This window comes from Lygodium microphyllum, chromosome 29 (genome assembly GCF_053477565.2).
Source record: "Lygodium microphyllum isolate KBCC chromosome 29, Lygodium_microphyllum_v1.1.10, whole genome shotgun sequence".
NCBI classification, from domain to species: domain Eukaryota; kingdom Viridiplantae; phylum Streptophyta; class Polypodiopsida; order Schizaeales; family Lygodiaceae; genus Lygodium; species Lygodium microphyllum.
Genome location: NC_141163.1, coordinates 79,062,753 through 79,075,409, shown reverse-complemented (window position 1 = coordinate 79,075,409; position 12,657 = coordinate 79,062,753). Strand labels below are relative to the sequence as shown.

Below are 12,657 nucleotides of genomic sequence, written 5' to 3'. Positions count from 1 at the left end.
GAAATGTGGCATTTCTAACCACAATGCCAGTACTCTCTGTTGTCACCAAAATTTTGTTTCCCATTAGAATATGCACCTTACCCTCTTTGGCTGTCCTTTCCCTCGGGACTGTCCTCCTATCTTTTGTTGTGTATCATGACCTTGACCACGACCACTACCTTTGCCTCTGCTCCACGACCTCTACCTTTGCTAGTAGAGTAAAACACATATTCCAACTTGTTCTTGCTTTGAGAAGAAGAGGAATCCAAACCAAGGTTATTCTCCTCAAGTATCAATATAGAAATCAAGTCTACAAAATCAAGGATATCATCCCTCGTATTCATAGATGACCTAAAGCTCTTGTATTCGTCTCCAATTCCATCTCAGCATGCGCGCACAACATCATCATCATCATTATCATCAACTACCACACTAATAGATCCAAGAGCTTGCACAATACTTTTGATCTTCAAGGCATAATCATTAATGGATAGGTTCCCTCTTTTCATTTGGTTTGAGCTATAGCATTCTTAGAGCCGTTGTATTTTCCTCAAACGGCCTTGCCAAATGCTTCCATGCAATAGCAGGGGTTTCAAATTCCTAAAAATAACCATCATGCTATCTGTGACACTAGTAGACAACCAATAATGACTTTACTCTGTGTCTCCCAATCTTTCTTAGCATGGACTTTAGGTGCTACTACCATGTCTCCTTCAATGTAATTCCAAACACATTTGTCCTTTAAGAAATTTGTCATCTTGAACTTCCATGTAGGATAATTATTATTATCAACCTTCTTGCTGACAATCTGGTTGAACTTGTCATATATTTTGACAAAACAAAAAACCTTTAAAAACTTGTAATTTGCAAGCAAGTTAATACCACGTGGACCACAACTAAACAGGCAGTCTTTGTTACTGACTGCACAATAATAACTACAATATGCAATCTGTATGTAAATGACTTTTGTGTAAAACCTTACAAATTTGAAATCTGTAACTAATGTACCTATAAATGGTGTGTACAATCAACACTGCAGTATACCCAAAAATTGTTATCAGGACCACTTGCAGCTCACAAAACAAAGACAAAATGATGTTGGATGCCAAAAATTACTATTCTTTGTGCTCACAAAGTTTCACTACAATCAGAGACTGAAACCCGGCCAACCTTAGGAGCCTCCTACGGTTATAACCCAAGGAAAATTAAGCAAGGTGGAAGAGCTTCTTATCCATTGCTTGCTTTCATGATCTAGCACCTTTATCTCAGCCTTCAATCAAACTCCACATAACCATGGGATGACTCTGATATCATGAAAACAGACAAGAGGAGAGAGAGGTGAAGCATCAAAGAGCACACATACACAAAAGCAATGCAGACTTGAGAACACAGAGAGAGAGGGTTGTAATCTTCTTCTTCTTATTTATACAAAAGAACTAAGTCTAAAATGTGATAAAAGACTAATATGAAAGTACCACAATGTATGTACATGCGGTCACTAAGTGCAAATCCATTTGGAAAGATGAGGTGGCACAATAAATGTGCCATAACCAAGGATGGTGGACTGCATCTACATGGGTGTAGTCCAACTGTAGAATCACTAGTATATCCTCATGCAAATCACCTAACATGCAAGTGAATAATACGGTGCCACATCACTAAGGCACATAATGGATGCCAATTCATGTAGAGCTCGAGATCTCAACATCTACCAACATATTCTTCTGATCCATGTCCTTGAGCTTTCTCAAGATGTCCCTAGATTTTTAACTTCTTGAACCTTTCCAAGAAAGCCATAACTACTAAACCAATCCATGTACTTATCATGTTGTGTGGCTGCAAATTGTTGCTTCTTAATCTAATCATCAAACATTTGACCAAATCCATTGGCTTTCGTCTTGTTTCAAATTGAGCAACATGACAATTAGGATCCTCTTTACTTCTTAAAAATTTGGATGTCTACATTTTATGATTTTGTGATGGTGGTGGTGGTGGTGGTGGATTAGACACCTTTGTTTTGGATCCAATGCCTAATAGGTTGAAAACTAACAACCTTTGAGTAGGAGGACACCTTTGTTTTGGATCCAATGCCTAATAGGTTGAAAATTAACAACCTTTGAGTAGGAGGACCAAAGAGATCAATTCCTTACAATAAGGATATCCCGAATTCCTTTCTTGATTTTATTAAGAGGAGTTTTCATATCCAAGTTAGGTTTAGATTCAACATTTGATCTTGATGCACTTGTGGGGGATACTTCAAGCACCCTTTCTTCAGCTTGCACTTCAACATTTTCACTTTGCAAGAGATACTAAGCCTCTCGCTTAAATACTTCCTCCATTTGCATGATCAAGTCCTTATGGCAATCCAATCTCCATGATAAGGGTATTAACCAGACATACATGCTACCCAACAAGGCACTTCAAACTTCATAACTACCATCACCATCCTACCCAACCATAGGTTAAACTTCATGGCTTCTTTCTTCGAGGCTTGATACCTAAATCATGAGCATATTGCACCATGAATCAAGTGGGATCGTCAAAGTATATTGGTCTATTCTATTATACAACATGGACATAGAACATTAGCTAATACAAAATGTCTAAATACTCACAAATATCCATAACTTAACCCACATATTGTATGAATCAGAAAGCAACATTAATCAACAAATATATTTTAGGAAACTATTACAAAAATTTAGAAAACATCATGAGGAGGAAAGAGAAGCCACATATCTAATTATTCTTGCATTAACGTGCCAGAAAACTAGTACATCATGATTAGTTGATTAAGAATAGCCAAGTATAAGCTAAAATATAAGGACTGCTTCACACCCAACATGCATATGAGTGAATATACTAAGTTTATGTAGTGGTAATCCAAGTCCTAACAATAAGGATCTTTGGACTATGACAAAAGTGACGACATCACTATAAAACTTTATTCAGATGATGAGGCTCATACTATGTTATTAAATAAGAAATAGGCATTTGTAAATGTAAGAGAAGCTCTTTAAATTGTATGTATGGATATAGATATGAGATCTTAATGTTTTGTTAATAGTTCATTGATTGAAAGAAAATCAAGGCAATGTATAGATGTGATGAGTTGCTAGAATAAGGTATTGTAAAATTTTCAACACAATAAAACTATCTATCTTTTCAATTTACATATAGCTTTGATATGTACATATAGAAAAATGTATCATTTCATTACTTTGTTTTCCTTTAAGTTTTGATTCTTAGGTTATATCATCCCTAGATGTGTTCTCTTTGTTTATCTCTTACTTTTTCTTATGTTGTGTGACCTTTTGCACTCTCCTTGCTCCCCTATCCCTCTTCCACCATGTATGCTTGGGGGCCTTTCTTGTTTTTGAAGTTCCCTTTGCCTTGTCAAGGTCAAGTGGTGGAGAAACTAGATCTTTAGTTAATCTTTAAACAATATCTACATGCTTATCGATAAGAATCTTGATTGCTTTGGCTTTTACGAGCGAAGCAAATGAAACAAATGAGATCATGGATGTTACAAACAACCTTTCTTTGCCAATGTATAGGGAACAACTAGGTAGATCGCTTATATTCATCCCAAAAACATAGATTTATTCTTGCAAAAACCGTCAAGTAGTTGTTATTACTCTCAATCTATAAGTATAGCTATCTAGTTGGTGAGAAACTTGAAGGGTGTACAATATTATTTTTTTATCCCTTTGAAGTTGGGAATGCTTCTTCTCTGGTGTAGCATACACTCTTCTTAATCACATTTAGAATTATATGAGAATCCACAAAATAGTGCAAATAGCTTAAGATATGGAAAATGAATGTGCACTCACAGTTTAACATCCCTCTGAAATCCACAAAAGGAATTCATGAAGCATATATCTTTCGAAATTCAAGGTCAAGTATTTCAATAATCCAATGTAGACTATATAGGCCACAACCAAGTTTAGGCTAGTGGAAGAGTTCACATCATTTAATGACTAACATCTTTTGGCACGCATGAATTGAAAACCCTAACTTGCCCCTCATGATAGAAAAGTATGATATGATAAACTTCCCATCTTTTTCTTGCAAGTACATGTTGCCTATACGAACATTTGTTGAGATTAGGGGATCGAAGCAAACATCTTGCTTTTTTTTTCAATTTGGAGTGTGACTATCAAACACCTTTATGAATTGCCTCCACTCCACTTTGTGGTTGCAACAAAACCTTTGTTGTGGGCAATTCAAGAAAGGATCCATAGTGGGTATTTTTGAGGCATTACAACACCAAATGACAAGCATTGTCTCCCAAATGTCTGCAGATCATTATATGTATACCATTGAAGCTAAGGAGGAAAATGTTAGAAAGCTTCTAGAGGTGTATCAAGACCTCAGTATTGCTTGACACCAAGATGAGTACAAGAAAGACCATGGTAATATGCCTCTCACTAGACGAATTGGCTGTTTGACTAGAGGGGCTTGGGTTTAAGATTGTCAAGCCATGAACCATGATGTGCTACATGGGGTGCCCTACGAATATGGACATCACAATGGCTTAGCATTTTGAGTGGGGTTACTTGAGAAGATCTAAGGCAAAATAATTAAATGGAAAGGGCAACTTGGGTCACTAGTGGGAAGATTCTTGTAGTTGAAACTACTCTCTCCTATGTCATCTTTATAAGGGGCTTATTCCCTTTGACTTGCTTTATGTTGTATGAGGTTGTAGTTCTTTACGTATTGAATGCTAGGTTTGCCACATGGTCTGCTTCCTAACACTTATATGAGGTTTTTTCCCAAACCCTAAGTGGAGTTATGGATGTGAAGTTGATGCATGGATTCATCACACAGGAGACATGGATGTTAAAACATTGAGGATGCATGCTAAGGAGGATCACTAATGAGCAAATAAACAATCATAATGAGGCATAAGCATTGGCAAAGAAAAACAACCTATATTATCCAAGCATAATGCAAGTACAAATGATGAGAATGATTGATGGAATGAGTGTGGGGATGAGAGCCTGTTATAGGCTTACAGTAGGTGGTATTGGTAGGTGGAGAAAGGTGGAAAGTAACCATGGTATTCACCAATTGTGGTTTTAATAAACCATGCATACATGACCTAGTCTAAGGCTTTATTTGCAATGTGTTTCTTTGCCTTGTTTGTTTCTCTCATAAAGGCCATGGTGGATGTGATTGCACTATTCTCAACACCCCTCCTCAATCACAACCAAGAAAAGACACTGAGTATACAGAACCTTGCTAAGTGTAGACATGGAAAGAACCAACCATACAAAGCTAGAGGCTGTTATAAGGCCTCACTAAGTGTGTAGAGGCTGTAGTGTGTGCAGAAGTTACATGAGGAGTATAGGAGCTTATGGTGAGAACATTAGGCAAGTCCACATTTTAAACTTAAAAAAGTCTATCAGAAAATGAGCTACAAAAGAGGGACTGGTGAGTCCTATCATTTTGTTCTTGGGGTTCTTCTTCTTCTTCTTCATTATTGTCTTCATCTTCTTTGTCTGTAACAAGATATGCTCTTTGAGACCTTTTCTTAGCATAGGAAAATTTCTCAATATGCCTAGTTTTCTTACAAAAGTCACAGACTATGCTCTTCTTCCCTTTCACATAGAGGAGTTGATGGTCTCCTCTTGGGATGCTTGTTTCTCCCTTTCTCTTGATCTTCTTTTCCTCTTCCAGGAGAGAGTCTTTGATATCCACAAGCTTCGGCTTTGGCATGTTGATTAATGTGGTAGTCACATTATCAAACTCGGGTGGAAGACTCTTGAGAAGCACTCCAATGCAAATATCTTCATCCAACTTCAAGTTGATTCTTGCAAGTTGTGTCAACAAGTTTTCCATATAATTCAAATGAGTTGCAAGTGAGGTACTACTTTTTATGTCAAGCCTAAAAAATTCAATCAGTAAGCCATATTTGAAGGATTTTGAATGAGCTCCAAACAAGGTTTCTAATCAATCCCATGTTGCAAGAGAGGTTTCACAATCATCAACATGATGAATGTAGCTGTCATCAAGTTCGAGCTTAATAATAGCTTGAGCCTTATCATCATTTTTATCCCATATGACTGAAAGTGCAGCTTCCATTGGTTTCTTCTCTTGACCACTTGTGATTTGACCACAAGCCTTTCTTCATCAGGATCAATTTGATCCTAGTTTGCCATGTATGGAATCCGACACCGTTGAATCGAGTTATCGGTGAGTCCTTGTCCATCTTGAGGTTGCACAATCAATAGCAAATTAGCTCCAAAAATCTTAGATTTTAGCAGCAAAAGAGTTGAGCACAAGTGCCAAGAAGCACTACGTGATTAGTATCAAGAGATACTAGGTGACTAGGTGACCAGTATCAAGAGATACTAGAAGACTTGGGATCTTCAAGGTCTTGCAAGTCCGTAGTCTAAGTCTTCCCCTCCTTTATTTCATGCTGGAGTAGCAAAAAAAATTAGATTTGATCAGAGGAAAAGCTGATTGTGTTAGATGACATGACTGCTAAAAGCACTAGATAGGTGTCAATGGACACCATTCTTGTATCTTCTTGGATTGAACTTGAATCTTCCAAAATGTCCCCTTCTTGCTGGTTTGATGCTTCAAATCTTACTGGAAACTGAGTAATAACTATAATTCAAGTGGCAAACAACTCCAATTGACTGAAAAAAATGTGAAAATGAAAGGAAATAGAAGCTTGATGTTGAAGGAGCTATGGCTTCTTAGTTAGCGTTTCAACAACCGTCTGATTTTTTGCTAATTGCAACACATAGACTCCATCATTTTCAAAACTTTTTATATGGATAAAGAGTCTATCTCATGGGCTTTGAAAGCCCCATGGTGGTCGTCAACATCACGGCATGCGCAGGTGGATTAAGCGGTACGAACAGACATGGCGCAGATCTAGGCAGCAGCGAGACTGAGAAATGGCGCAATGCTAGAGCATAGAGTCAACAATGTTGGGCTTTGAAGTGACAAGGAGGAGCGTCTAGAGTCAATAAAGGTTTGCCCACAAAGAAGCACGAGTTGAAATGGCCTGGGAAGAGAGATTCATGCCCTCCACTAAAGGTGGGTAGCTATGGAGGTAAGTGAGAGATTTATGGGAAAGTGGAGGGAGCCAAAATTTCAAACTAAAGTGACCCAATCAGTGGCCTAATTACTCATTACCATGAAACCCATTCTGATACCATGTTAAAATATTGAGGATGCATGCTAAGAAGGATCACTGATGAGCAAATAAACAATCATATGAGGCATAAGCATTGACAAAGAAGAACAAACGATATTATCCAAGCATAATGCAAGTACAACTGATGAGAATAACTCATGGAATGAGTGTGGGGGATGAGTGTCTTTTATGGGCTTACAGCTAGTGGTATTGGTAGGTGGAGAAAGGTGGAAAATGACCATGGTATTCACCAATTGTGGTTTTAATAAACCATGCATATATGACCTAGTCTAAGGCTTTATTTGCAATGTGTTTCTTTGCCTTGTTTGTTCCTTACATAGAGGCTATGGTGGATGTGATTGCACTTTTCTCAACAATGGAGGTGGGGGGACTAGGCCTAGATTTACTCCGATGAAAGTCTCGATGGCTGCGAGCTGGTGCATTCCGTACTATAGCATGTCAACGCCATCCAACCATGGAAACATCTACTCAAATCGTTCATCTCCAATTTCCAAAGGCCAATTTCTTCACCCTTTCATGCAAACGGCAAGCTCTTGGCCACGAACTTCAACTGCCCCATATCATTATAGCACCTTCCGTCAATGAATGTTTGGGCTGTTTGGACAAATTGGGATGCATGCAATCTCTCGATATAGTTTTTAGATAAATTGAGGATAGTACGCATCATACATTAAACCAATAATGTAATAAACAATAGCTTTAATCCAATTGATCCATGGTTTCCAAGGCGTTTGAATCATCCAAACCATGATCATTTGTAAAATAGATTTATAGAATAGAGCTTAATAAAGTTCCTATCCGTAGCTTGTGAGCTTGAAGACCTAGTTTAAACATGCTTCTCTTGAAAAATCCAGGACTTTAATGTTGGATATAGATAAGCACTATGAATTGATGGTTTAGATTGACTGTCAGTGGTTGGATACAGGCAAACACCATTGCTTGATGGTTTAGACTTAACCAATCTGTCAAACTAAGAAAACTTTGCCATGGGTTTGATGTTCCCACAGAAATTGTGCATTAAAGTCACTGTAGAAAAAATGATTTTGTTATATGTACATGTTAAGCTTGGTCATGGAAGCTCTTGTGCCGAGGTTTGGCTTCTGAGAGCATAGTAACCACATCTCGCATGGAGGGACGGTCCACCGGTGCTTTGCTGGTGCACAACAGGGCCACTCTGAGCACCAACATCATCTCCTCCCTGACCCACCTCAGTGAGGCGTCCCCCATGCTTGCATCCAACACCTCCCTCACTCCCTCTTCCACATCCTCATCATCCTCTGGATGGCTCTCTCTCTCTTTACCTGCACTCTCCAGTGGTTTTATCTTCCCCCTCACCCACTCTACTATGGTGACTGCCTGATCCCCAAATTCTGGCTCCGCTGGCCGCTTTCCAGTCAATAATTCCAGCAATACTATCCCAAAGCTGTAGATATCACTCTTCTCATCCACCTGCATTGTGTAGGCATACTCTGCATGCACAAATCCAGAAAGAACAAAAGTCAGCAAACTCTCACCAAACTCTTAAAACCTACCCTGAATGCAACACTCCACACAGTCACTGTTCACCATATGTCTTGGAAAGTTTAGCTTACCTGGAGCTATGTATCCATAGGATCCTGCCACCACCGACATGGACTCACTCGATTCAATCAGCTTTGCAACCCCAAAGTCAGCCACCCGCGCTTCCATATTAGCATCTAACAAGATATTGTTGGACTTGACATCTCTATGAATAACCACAGGAAAACAATCATGGTGGAGGTAACAAAGGCCTTGGGCTACTCCCATGGCAATTTTATACCTTGTCATCCAATCAGTCAATGTGTTGGCTTTTTTGTTGCCATGGAGGAGATCACCTAAGCTGCCATTGGGCATGTACTCATATATCAGCAATGTGGTGTCAACACTGCAACAGCAGCCCAACAATCTGACTATGTTTCTATGCCTCACACTACCTAGGACATCAACCTCTGCCAATATGTTGGTGTGCTGTCCTTTGGTTTCCCCTTCTTTTTGGCTAGTCCATAGTTTTTTCACTGCAACCACCTCCCCATTGGGCATGTCAGCTCTGTACACAGTCCCTGCTGCCCCCATGCCTATTATGTTGTCAGTGGAAAGACATTTCAAGATGTCATCTGTTGTGAAGCTCAGCCTCTGAAAGGCTGTTAGCTTCCAAACGCCATCATCGCCTCCCCTGCACCTACAACACCAGCAGAAATTCAATCTGAAATGCTTGTAAAAGAACCTGAATGCAGCCACTAGGACCACCAGGGTCATGGCAAAGATGGCACCCACTACCCAAGCCATGGGTGCAATGTTGATCCTTTTGCCTGATGAGGGAGAAGAGGCTTCACCCATGCGCTTGTCTGCAGCGGACCAAGGTGCATCACAAGCCCCCAGAACACCACCACAGAGGTTCTGATTGCCAGCAAGCATGGTAGGGGAGATGATCTTGAACAATCCGGCGGAAGGAAGGGTGCCGGAGAGGTTGTTGCAGGACACATCGAGGACTTCCAAGGCGGTGGCGTTCTCAAAGGCAAGGGGGATGCGACCGGAGAGACGGTTGTGGGAGAGGTCGAGGGTGGAGAGGACGCGGAGGGAGGCAAGAGGGCTGGGGATGGGGCCGCGGAGGCGGTTGGAGCTGAGGTTGAGAAGGATGAGCTGTTGGCAAAGGGCGAGTGAGGAGGGGAGGGAGCTATTGAGGAGGTTGCGGGAGAGGTCCAGGGCGATGACGGGGGGGCAGGCAGGAGGGGGAGGCAGGGGACCCCGCAAAAGACAGCCCGAGGCATAGAGCTTCTGGAGGTTCGGCATCCGCCAGAGGCTCGGGGGCAGGGGCCCCGCAACCGGATTGCGGGACAGGCCCAGGAACTGCAGGTTCGGTGAGGAGAATAGGTCCGGTGGCAGTGGGCCCGTTAGCTGATTATTCGATACGTCTAGGTACGTGAAATTCGGTAAGGTGCCGAGCCCAGCTGGTATGGGCCCCGCCAGCAGGTTACCCTCCAGCCGCAGCCGTACCAGCGCCCCGCACCGCCCCAGGCTCGCCGGTATCCTTCCGGTCAGTCGGTTGGAGAAGAGCATCAGCTTGTATAGCCGCCCCCTCTCGCATATCCCAGCCGGTATCCCCCCCTCCAGCCTGTTGGCCGATGCGTCGAACCACTCCAGCCCCGCAGTCCTCCCCAGCCCCTCCGGTATCCGCCCCGTCAGCGAATTATTCCATATCAGGAAAGTGGCGAGCTCCGGCAAGTCCCCTATCCCCGCCGGTATCTCTCCCCCCAGCCCGTTGTACATCAGGCTCAGAAGCGTCAGCCTCCGCAGCCCCGTGAAGCTCTCCGGTATCCTCCCGCTCAACTCGTTCTGCGACAGGTCCAGCGACATTAGCCTCGTCAGATTGCCGATCTCGGCAGGGATGTTGCCGGTGAGCCGGTTTTGATAGAGAAAGAGAGTCTGCAGCCGCCAGAGCTTTCCCAGCTCGGGCGGGAGATGGCCGGACAGATGCCCCCCGGCGAGGTCGAGGTACTCCAGGGTAGAGAGGTTGCCGAGTTCGGGCGGGATGCCGCTGGAGAAGGCGTTCCAGCCGAGTTTGAGGAAGCGGACGCAGGGCAGGTTTCCCAATTGGGGAGGGATGCTGCCGTTGAGGAGGTTGCCGGACAGGTCCAGGTAGCGGACGGAGGCGAGGGCGCCGTACTCCGGCGGGATAGGCCCCGCGAAGTAGCTGCCCCCGAGATCGAAGTGCTGAAGATTGGGCACGTGGACGAATTCGATTGGGAGGGGCCCGCCGAAGGAGTTGCTGTAGGCCGTGAAGTGGAGCAGGGCTTTGAGGCGGAAGAAGCCCGCGGGCACGCTGCCGTTGAAGGCGTTCCGGCTTATGTCCAGGTAGCAGAGGCGCGTGAGGTTAGTGAAGGCCACTGGCAGCTGCCCGCCGAGCCGGTTGCCGGAGATGTTGAGGCTGGCGAGGCTGCCCAGCTGCTGGATGGCGGCCGAGACGCTGCCGGACAGGTTGAGGTTGGAGAGGTCGAGGCCGACCACGTCGCCGGATGCGGACGTGGTGTTGCAGCGGACGCCGCGCCACGCGCACCACGGCGACGCCGCCCGGGTGCCGACCGGCAGCTGCCAATCGCGGAGGTTGCTGTCGGGGTCCTCCAGCTCGGCCTTGATGGCCAGGAGGGCGTCCACGTCGGCGGGGCGCGCAGGGATGGCAAATATCGACACTAATATTGTCCCAAACAATAAACTGGGTAAGGCTGCCATTATCACTTCTTCTGCTGGGATCAATGGCGCCTCTCCTGCAGCCTGTAACTACGCCTACTTCTTCTTCTTCTTCTTCTTCTTGCCCGCCGGCTAAGGTCGACTCTCTCTTTCATAGTAGGCCTCTTCTCGTCGTGAGAGCTCGACCCACACTCCAACATGAGCGGCCGAATTAGATGAGGCAGCTGCGCAAAGCCGATCTCGAAAACGAAAGTCCTGACTTGCCACAGAAGCCATGCAAGAGACGACTCTGAAGACTCTGAGAGTGAGAGAGAGAGAAAGAGGAATCAATGCTGCGTGTCTGCAGACATGGGAGAGTACGTACGAGAATCCGCAGGCAGCTTGAATCTTTGATTGTTGATAATTGAATTGGGCAGGCGTGACAAGTCGACACAAATCGATCCGGGCGGACGTCTCTATTGACCAGTCACCAATACTAAGCAACACGCTTGCCCATGAAAGTACGTGCGCGGGAGTCCACACCATTTGAACCTTCTTTCAATAGTAATGTAACATGTCTTAGGCTTAGGCCTGCTGGCCTAGTAGTTCTTTAGGACGCTGTGAGAGTGCTTGATTTCATAAGAGTTGAAGGGGGCGGTTTAAAGTTCAAACAGTTCACAAGAGGAAGCCACGGCGCAAGGAACTTACACTCGTGGCATGTGATTTGATGTTATCCCCTTTTATAGCAAGTATGAGGGGGTTTTGTCGTAATGAAAGCCAATTCGCGGATGTTTATGTGGGACTCGATCGAAATGAACCACTGAGAATGAGGGTTTCAAAAGATGCCACTATGCAACTCACTTTCTACACATGCACACATTTACCCTAACAAGCACTTGTTCCCACCACCATAATGGTTCCCAGCTAGTTTGAGCAATAGATGGGAGTCCATAAAGCTAACTTGTTTGCACATGCAAGATGATTTGTCATATAGAAAATACTAATGAAGAGAAAAACAACTCATAATATAAGACATGCAAGTTGATTGCAATCCTTTTTGGACCATGGCTTCACCCATGGCGCTCGAAAAGGTTTAAGGTTTGAAATCAATTGTGATTCAAGGCACCATAGAAACTTGCTAATTTGAGAACTAGTTTGCATATTCATTCCAAACCACTCCTTGTAAGAACAAGTCCTAGGTATCCACATGAGAGAAGGAAGTTGGTAGAATTCAAGGATCTTAGAGGCATGGATAACAAAAAAACTCTCCAAGATAGAGATTCATGAAAGAAATAATATTCTCAAGCTTTCTTGGAAAC

The 12,657-nt window shown here is 43.4% G+C and overlaps 1 protein-coding gene across 2 annotated transcripts; it reads right to left on the bottom strand.

Moving 5' to 3' along the window:
- Positions 1 to 7,312: 7,312 nt before the first annotated feature.
- Positions 7,313 to 11,790, bottom strand: LOC148010829 (uncharacterized). 2 transcript variants are annotated; one of them, XR_015689524.1, is made up of 3 exons: positions 8,955 to 11,790; positions 8,746 to 8,850; positions 8,610 to 8,622 (listed from the first exon to the last, which is right to left on the bottom strand). XR_015689524.1 is itself a non-coding variant. In XM_087671844.1 (2 exons), the coding sequence occupies exons 1-2, from the start codon at positions 11,399 to 11,401 to the stop codon at positions 8,213 to 8,215; spliced, it is 3,066 nt and encodes a 1,021-aa protein (XP_087527970.1). In that variant the 5' UTR covers positions 11,402 to 11,776; the 3' UTR covers positions 7,313 to 8,212. The 2 variants fall into 2 exon arrangements, 1 of the variants encoding a protein (XP_087527970.1); XM_087671844.1 differs by having other exon boundaries at positions 7,313 to 8,622; positions 8,746 to 11,776.
- Positions 11,791 to 12,657: the final 867 nt, after the last annotated feature.